Source organism: Dinoponera quadriceps, unplaced genomic scaffold, assembly GCF_001313825.1.
Source record: "Dinoponera quadriceps isolate SergipeBrazil2010 unplaced genomic scaffold, ASM131382v1 scaffold1501, whole genome shotgun sequence".
Lineage (NCBI taxonomy): Eukaryota > Metazoa > Arthropoda > Insecta > Hymenoptera > Formicidae > Dinoponera > Dinoponera quadriceps.
Window position 1 is genome coordinate 137960 of NW_014555657.1, and position 9717 is coordinate 147676.

Genomic DNA, 9717 nt, shown 5'->3' on the forward strand with positions numbered 1-9717 from the left:
CTTTTTAGCTTCGCTCGCTAATGACATGAATAAGCCGATGTTTTCCATGCGATCACACAGCGAGCGCGATTTTAATGCATCCAGCGACGTGAGAACTAATGACCGCTGATAGCGCTCATTAATAAGCTCGACTGGGGTGCTAAGGATCTAAAGGTCAATCGACTATTCCTGTAGAACAATGTGCCGTGGCGACAGAGAGACGGCAAGAAAGACGCTTGTAAAATAAATAATAAAATATACTGGTAATAGAGACAGCAAAGATCGCAGCTTTGAGTTGCTTTACGATGGATATTCCGTAATCAGAACGTCGCCAAACGTATGTTCGTTTATGTATGTATATACGCCCGCGTAATGACTGTACGCCATTGATTGCATCGAGCAACAGTTGGAAAATTCGCTGTGCATAGCTAAACGTACGGAATTAAAATTAACTACAATCCAATCATCGTCCGTCCTAAAATTCGCGACGTGTAAGCGTCAAAAAATTTGCTCGCAAAATTTGGAAAAACTACTTGCAGATTTACAGAAGGAATGAGAAAAATAGTACACTGGAAAATGAGTTTAGTTGGATTTATCTGGTCCCTCTCGAGAGATCGTTGGGTCGCATATGTATGAAGCCGATAGTGAACGCGTTAAATGAGCATGCCGATGCAAAGCAGAGTACTCGAAACAATAAAATAGAAACTGGCAGTTGAGATGCAACGTGTAGGAAGGTAAAACGACGTCAAAGGAAAGGTCATGATTCAAGAAGAATACGCACGAGTGAGAGAGAGGGGGGAGGAGGAGAGGGAAAGAGAAAGGAAGAGAGGAAGCAGTCGCGTTACACGCGTTCTCCGATGTGTTACACTTCGCGTATCCGAATCGCTCGGTCCCGTTTAACCGCGGCCTCGTAATTCGATGTAACGAGACATTACGTCGAGTAGCTCACTACTAACCCGAGCCGAGACTACTTCCATGATACCGGGCGCCGTGACGGCGGTTCCGCTGCTAATAGCAATTGCATTAACGCGAGAATGGCGTCGTGGGAAAATGCATTCGCGCTGGCGACTGTAAGACGATTCGCGAATTACGCGAATTTGAATACCAATTTGCGTGCCGCCACGTACACACGTGTGCGTATATATTCATTGCTGTATGAGATGTGATTGAGAGCGTTGGAGAAACTAACGAATGCGCTCATTTATGTGTTTCAGCTGTCGGAGGACATTGGGTACGTGATATACTCCGCTTTGGGCAGCTTCTACATCCCATCCTGCATCATGGTGTTCGTGTATATACGCATATATTTCGCCGCGAAGGCCCGCGCGCGTCGCGGGATTCGGAAGCAGCCGCGTCCGCGCGCGGCAGTGCCGCCGGAATCGCCGGACGTCAGGCAGACCAGCTTCACTCAGAGCACGCCGGCGACCGACGCCAAGAAGCCTCCGGGATCAGTCATGGAGAACGTTGCGACGATCGAGAATCAGCCGGTCCAGATACCGATTGTCACGTGCGACTTGGCCAGTGACGTCAGCACGTCCGAGGCCGATCCCGGCGGAGGGATCAGTATACCGATGGAGGAGAAGGACACGCTCAAGGTAGTGGGACGTCACGTGACCGTTCGATCCCGATATCATCGCGTCAGCCGAGGCAAGCGTGATGACTCGAGAAGCGATAGCGTCGGAAAACAGGATACACACGAATTTTCCCAAGCCAGTTCTCGGCTCGAATCTCGCGATAATAAATAATCAATGTCTACAGATATCCGATACACAAAGAAAAATAGTTTGCTCGAGTTCACCTGAAATGAACGAACCGAACGCGTTTTTGTGGAACGAGAAACGGCAACGGCATTTCTAGTTATAAGAGCCAAATTTAACACGTAAAAATCAGAAATTCCGTTCCCTTCAATCAAAACGCGTTTACTTTGTTCAGATAAATTCAACCAAATTTTTTTTCCGTATGTGAATTAATCAAGCACATGCAGAATATTTCCTCTCAAAGATATAAACATTCACGAACCGGAATTGTACCGCAGTACTCTCGGCTGATATATATTTATAACGTCGAAGAAATTGCAAAAAGTATGGGAAATTTAGAGAGCATAGAATAAAACGGTTAAAGTGCATAAGAGGTAACGCTGATTTTTTTCTTTTTGAAATATCTTATAAAGAATGAAATTCTGAGTAACTTTTTCCTACACAACTATGTAGGAGTCGTATATAGTTTCGGAGATATTTGACTTAAAGTTTCAATCATCGCTTCCTCGTATTTTTTATGTGTTCTGAAGTATGTAAGGAAAATATTGCAACGGTTTTGTGACCGACTATACACACATATTAAAACAAAACGGAGCAGCACAGTTTACTTCTAACAGTTGAATAGTGTTTCACAGTGCAGTACCCGGCCTGGTTTTGCTTTATTCGCATAACCCACAGAACTTTTGCATGAAGCGAATATTTGGTTGATCGCTATAAACGCCATATTGAAATAAGAACTAGTAAAAAGAAATACCATTCTTAAACTTTTTTTTTTCGTTTTCGGTATAAAGTCGACCAAACTATATTAACGTATATATTATCATCGTGCAAAAGGACTTATGATTCTACGTAATCAGAAACGAGAATAGCGTGTTCGAAAAATTCTAGTAAATTCTGATGAATTGAGGCGCTCCCCTTAAATTGCATTTTACCGTTTGTTATATCCTGCAACATCTGTGTGCAGGTTTTTATTGGCTCTGTGTTTAATTAGTTTCGACCGAATCTCGAGTTTCATGACGATCCACTGAGCATCAATGATCGACCGGAAGCCCTGTTTTTTTCTTCTTTTAATTTCATTTGTACAACGTAAAATCGTTCACTCGGCAAAGATTACGGGGAGGTGATTTCCGTGAGTCTCAGGTCGGAGTCTTATTCCGTTCGTCGCATTCCTGGATTATGGTTTCCGCGTCATTGTATCGATATCGTTCGCTATTACTGTCACAGTATATCCTGTATCGTCGGTGGCTCTCGCATAAAAAGAAAGAGAGAAAGAGCGAAAGTAAGAGCAGTAAATCTTCGAAATCAGACACATTTCGTTATCGGAGGTGGATTCGCGGAATCGGAGGAAAGTCTTGTGGACGGGTGCGCAATGTCGGCGCGCGGTATCACGGATCGCATGATCGATCGATCGATCGATCATACCCGTGCTTCCTTCGGCATCTGCCGCGCGCCCAGATTACTAGGCCGTCGTGTCGCTTCCCGTAAACTGTATCTCAATACCGTGATAAATTAAAGTCCGCGCATCGAGGACGTCCTATCGACGACGACGACGACAATCGGTATTGCTTGCTCCACGTCAAATATCCGCGTTGTATCGTGAAATTGATACGCGATGTTCTGTCTCCGAAGCGGCGAGATACTCTCCGTCGAGAGACGCGTCAGTCAATATTCCTGATGTATGTTATACTTAGGCGCGAGCGAACGCGCCGTCCATAACGTCGCTCGTATATCAATAATTATATGTCGGAATTTTATCACTCGTCGTACATCTCGCTAATATTTCAATGGAGGCCGGCTCTCGCCGGGCAACATGGTGTCCCGAATCCACCGTATGCCCTTAAAATGACAGATTCTTCGGGATATTCTGAGACGAAAGTCTAAGTATAAAAATGATGAAGCAACGATAATTTTCAAATTATACCCGAGTCAAAATAGCAGACAACGAACAGGTTTTGAGCGCTAACCGATGTGTGGAGAAAGCCGACTGGAATATGTTCGTGCAAATAGATTTTCTTGGATTTATCGTCCTAAAAACTATAAGAAATTGTCTATTTTATTTCTCCTGAACGCATTAAAAACAGGTCTTTTTGTAACACACTTCTTTATAGTATGATGCTGATATCATCGTACGAAATCATACAAATCGTACGAAAAGGGTTAATTTAAATCCGCTGTGGAGAATTTTGTTCCCCTCCTCGCAAAAAAACGAACGAACGAACTCTTTTTTACGATCACGCGAAAGAACGCGAAACAATGGACACGCATATTCCTGAGAAAATAGTATTGAAATTCAAAAAGTAGGACAACATTTCGAAAACTGAATATCGGGATAATCTTCTGAAATACAACTTTCCCGAAATATTGTAAACATATAATGTAATTATCTTGAAAAGTCGCAATCCCGAAAACTGAATACCAAAACAATCTCCCGAAATATTGGATAAAAATAAAGTTTTCATTTTCACTTCCATTTTCTTGATGAAGTTTTCCATTTTGGTGGACATGCATATTCCCGAAAAAAAAGTACCGAAGTTCAAAAAGTAGGACATCCCGAAAAGTTACAATTCCGTAAAACGAATACCGGGACAATCTCTTGAAATACTGGAATTGTTTCGCAAAGTTATGATTTTGTAAGACAACTTTATTTTCTCCCAATATTTCGGGAGAATATCTCGGTATTCGATTTTCGGGATTGCGACTTTCGGAATGTTGTTCTACTTATTAAATTGCGAAATTCTGATTTTTCGAAATTATACACGTTTACCTTCACTTTCACTTTCATTTTCTAATATTTCGGGAAGTTGTCTCGGTATTTAGTTTTCGGGATTGCGTGTTCTCTCGAAAACATTGTGCCACTTTTCAAATTTCGAGATTATGCGTGTTCATTTGTGGGACGATTTTTTTTTATTTCTTTCTAGTATATCTACGATCTGTCTTTTAAGACAATGAATAAGTGTTTTCGCCGTAGGCCGATTACAATTATTTTAAGTTACGCGCGTGTGGCCGAACGTGCCCTCCTGACGCGAGAATAAAAGAAGCCGAGCGTTGGCGGTCGGTGCGCAAAGGGCGCTCGAGGAGAAAGACAAAGGGGGATGTCGAGAAAGAAAAGGGAGAAGACAAGCGAGAATGGAAGATGACGGACGTTTATAAAGACTGCGAAACAGAGCTTATTCTTAAAGAGAATCGTAGTTGTGTGTTGTATGCTTAACTATTGCCTTGACCACTTCCCACGATACACGATAGTTTTAAATATATTACGCATAATATTTCTCAATATCATCAATATTTAACATAGAGTAGCATCCACTGATTGCTACTCACATATCAGGCTCTTTAATACAATAGTTAGTCCACGTAAAACGTTACGTTAAATCTAGCGGCAAGTTTTTTACATCTTCCTTTACGCTCAGGATTCCAAGATCATCTCTAACGATTTGATTTCCGACACACCGGTGGTGCTTATATTACGTTATTGCGAGACGAATAAGAAAAGAAAGGGAGAAGCGATCGAGCGACGTATGACGACCTTTGTCGTAATGGTTGCAGGTGAGCGCGCCGGTGCAGACGCAGAAGAGCAATCTGAAGGCGAGCCTGTCGGTGAACGGGGACGGCCAGTCGGGCGGGCAGAGCGTGCCGGCGCGATGCCGGGCGCCGAGCGTCGGCATCGACGTCGACATGGTGTCCGAGTTCGATCCCTCGTCGTCGGACAGTGGCGTGGTGTCGCGATGCGGAGTGGTGAAGCCGTTGAAACTGGGCCTCTGCCAGCCGATCTTCGGCCGCAAGCACATAGGTAAGTTGCGGAGGGAGCACGGCGACGCGGCGCGACACCACGGCAAGGACGATTCCGGCGGCGACGCGAAGGCGGCGAAGCCGCGCGATCCCGAGAGGGAGAAGAGGCGACTGGCGAGGAAGAAGGAGAAGCGCGCCACGCTGATTTTGGGCTTCATAATGGGCAGCTTCATCCTCTGCTGGCTGCCCTTCTTCGTCCTCTATATCGTCAAGCCGATGTTCCCTGATTTCGAGATACCGCCGCAGGCCTTCGTCATCGCCTTCTGGCTCGGCTACACCAACTCGGCGCTGAACCCTTTCATCTACACGGTCTTCAACAAGGACTTTCGCCGCGCGTTCCGCCGAATACTGTACAAATGAGCGTTGCAGCCTAGCGTCGACCAAGAGGAGAGACGCTAACGGCAATGTAATTCATACATACGCGCAGCGGGTGAGCACACATGCATGTATACGCGTATATACGTGTGTAAGTAATGCATACACGTTTCCGTCCTCGGGCATGCCGACACACCGATAGCACCTCGAGGACGCGCGTTCTCCCGAGATCGCACCGAGCCGATCCCCGTTCCCTCGAATCGACCGAGGATGGAGCGAGCGCGAGGAGGACGGAGGAAGAGATACTTCGGAGAGGATTCGGGAATACGCGTTCCTCTTCCTCAGCAAAGTGAAGAAGGCGACGAATTCTTCGGGATCCGAACACTCGACGCATTGGACGTAGGAGGCGCCGAGGAACGACTCGGCACCGCCGAGTCAGGACGACGTCCGTGTAATTCCCGCCGGTACCCTCCTCACCCTCCGAGGGCTCCTTTCACGACAGCGTTGAGCCGATAGCGTCAGATCTTATCCCGGAGACGTGCGGGGGACGTCTCTCCAGTCTAGATGTATTCGACGAGGCGACTGGGACATCAGTGTCCAACTGGTGGGTTCCGGGGAGCGAGAGGATCTGAAGACGCCCAAGGGGATCCTTCCTGCGCGACCTCGTCGTCGGGGGAAGCGAACCAGCCACAATAACAGAGCGTCCCGTCGAGACAGGACACGTTTGGCGGGAAAGTCTCAGCCGCGTGATCCGTCGAGTTATACGTACGCGCGTCCGGGACATTGACGTGTAAATAACGTGAGATGAAGAAAGAACGGAGTTAAAACAGTGGCCACTCCGGCCGGCCAAAGGGAACACACAATCGCGCGCTCTCGTACAGGTTTCACCATGTACCCCGTGGAGCGAGGAATACCGACTTCTCGTAGACCAAGAGGCAGCGCATATTTCGCTCCCACCTCCATCCAGGCGCATTTTTTCGCTTACCGGCCGCGTTCCATCGCACGCAGGATCACCTTCTCCTCCTCCTCCACTTCTTCCGAGCGAGAAGGGAAAAGCGGGAGAGAGACGCTCGCATCCCGGACGGCCGCTCCGGATGGAGAACACCCGTTTCCGTGCCTAATCTCTTGGTTCGCGTACACGAAGAGGAATGACAATCCATAATTGCGTAAGGACAACGCGAGAATCCCCACGTGGGTGACACGGCTCGCAGAATCGTTCAGGAAGAAGTCGTCGGACGCGATCGCACCGGAGCGCGAGGAAACGCGATCTCCAAGGCGTTCGATCTGTGCACCACACGCACCACGTGTGTATGTGTATGTCATATTTACGCGGCGACGACACAGAGACGACTGGAAGAAGACGGGAAGGAGACGAGGACGGCCGATCGCGCGATCGATCGGCTGCGTAAACACCGACCAGCTTTAGGATCGTCTCGGCGGAATCACTGACAAATAAATGAGAGGAAGTGAGAGGAGATATGTAAGATACGTTTCCTACTATATATATATATATATATATATATATATATATATATATATATATATACATTCGCGGGCCCCGCAGCGGGCTCTTTAAACGTCCGGCGTTCCAATCGTGAGTCTTCGATGTTACTTTTAAACGGAGGATTACGTATTACGTAGAATTTAACGATTCTGTCACGTACGTGTAGGGTATATACGGATTCGCGCGTAAGCGGGTATATAAGTGTGTGTGTGTGTGTGTGTGTGTGTGTGTGTGTGTGTGTGCACGGGGAAAAGTAATTTCCTGGCGCCGCACAAATTCTATGCTGTCGCAGCGAAATCTGTTAAACGCTATACAGACGGTGAAATGATCTGGTAATACTAATTACCCGCTTGGAATTATTTTGCTGAATCTACAAATTATTTCGCTGTAATAACAAATCAGCGAATGTAGGAAAATATTGTTTCGTTCTAACCGCAAATTAACGTGGTTCTAAGAATAAATTCACTCGGCAGAATTTTTCCATCCCGGCGACAAAATCCCTATCTCAGCTCTAATTAAGAATAATTTGTTAATTCGGTCACGCCAGCTAAATCTCATCGCTGTCGAATGTGTAGTAGCAATGATAGTTTCGTTACAACAGCAAATTTATTTTTTTTCACGTACATGTGTATACGTGTGAGTCGATTTATGTGCACGCGTATGCGTATCCCGTGCGACTCCTTGCGTATATAGGGATAAGGTACAAAATGGCGCGGGAAAATTTTATTCTCTACAAACACAAGTCCTCCTATTATACATAATATATAAATATACATAAATATATATAAATATATAAATATATATAAATATATAAATATATAAATATATATATATATATATATATATATATATATATATCGTAGCCTAACTACAGCAATAATTAATTTTTCGTTCCCTGGAAACTCGGCGGTGCGCCGTTCGATCGAGATATCGCGTGAAAGGGGGAGATAGAGAAAAAGTAAATCGTCGTGAAACGATCAATCGCGCATCGATACCTTCGACCGCGCATCGTCCGTGTTGCATGCGCGTGCATGGATCAGTATATGTGGGTGTACGTATGTATGTGTGAACGCGCGCGTGTGTATCGCTGTCAAATGCGCGATGAGTGATCACTTTGCCTCGAAGGGTCCAAAATTGAAAGGGGAGAAAACGAGGGATCTCTACATAAAACCGAGATAAAGAGGCGCACGTGTACGCGCGTATTCCGCGAGCGCGGGGTGTCGCAGTGCACAAATTCACTTCCCATCGCGAGAACAGCGACACACGATCACACCTGCGCGTTTAATCTGTCACATGGCGGACCGTGTTCTGTGCCCGACTGTGTAACAGTGTAAAACCGCGTCAAAAGGGGACACGTCGTCGGCGATGATCGGGAACGACTTGCGGTTAGTCCTCATGACGACGGGGCACAGGGCAGATCCGCCAATTAGTGAGAAATACCATTTCCGTAAGACGGAAATCCCGCGTATATACCTGCCAACGGAACACCCGCCCCTCTCCCCCGGCGACAGCGCGATTCAATCGTTGCTCGAGACGCATACGACCGGGCTTCTTGCAGAAGGAATCGATCGCACAATGCGGAAAAGGGCGCCGCGAGATAGAGGAGAGGTCTGGCGAGCGCGCGTGTGCCACATCTGCGCTCGCCATTTCGAAAAATATCGGCGAAAACGGTACGTTCCTCGTCTAGTTCCATTTAGAAAACAAATTCTCCGAATGTAGAATCTGGGCGATTTTTCGTTTCGAAGCAAAATGGTCGATAGTTTTGATTTATTTTTTTTATTTAAGGATCTAGTTATTGTAAACAAACTCCGCTAATACTGTCCCATTTTCTAGGTATAGTGACGTTGAAAATTTCAAATTAAGCACATCATTCTGAATATTCATGCATCATGACTGTTGATTACCCTGTAAACTGGTAACGATATTTCACAGCAACAGTCATGGTGTACAAATATTTAGAAATAAATATTTAGAAATGTGTCTAACTGGAAATTTTTAATGTCACTTTGCTTTCACTATTACGCCACGATATTAATGAAGTCTTCTACACAGCAGACTCTGCTGTCCATTCTTTAGGTATAATAATATTGAAAATATCAAATTAGGTACGTTATTTCTGAATATTTGTGAACTATGACTGCTGTTTTGAAGAATCGTTGCCGATTCATCAAATTAGCAACAGTCATGATGTGCAAATAATATTCCCGATTGGAAATTTCCGATGTTATTATGCCTAAGGAATAAGACAGCATCAATGGAGTTTTCTATACAAAATATACTGTAACGTGTAGCGATGTATTGAATATACACATTGTATTGGGTCTATGCATAAGTCCGTAGCGAATTCCGACGGATGTCGTTCGCAGTTGTTTT

The 9717-nt window shown here is 45.5% G+C and overlaps 1 protein-coding gene across 1 annotated transcript; it reads left to right on the forward strand.

Annotated features, from left to right (window-relative positions):
* The first annotated feature begins 1244 nt into the window (after nt 1-1244).
* LOC106745112 (alpha-2B adrenergic receptor-like) lies at nt 1245-5885 on the forward strand. The gene is made up of 2 exons (XM_014620396.1): nt 1245-1574; nt 5283-5885. Exons 1-2 carry the CDS (start codon nt 1260-1262, stop codon nt 5883-5885), a joined length of 918 nt encoding a protein of 305 aa, XP_014475882.1. The 5' UTR covers nt 1245-1259.
* Nucleotides 5886-9717: the final 3832 nt, after the last annotated feature.

What these genes read in the sequence shown, in the direction of transcription:
- LOC106745112 (XM_014620396.1), top strand. Translation starts at nt 1,260, where the DNA reads ATGGTGTTCGTGTATATACGCATATATTTCGCCGCGAAGGCCCGCGCG. An exon ending in AGGAGAAGGACACGCTCAAG is followed by an intron (nt 1,575 to 5,282) that starts GTAGTGGGACGT and finishes TAATGGTTGCAG; the next exon opens with GTGAGCGCGCCGGTGCAGAC.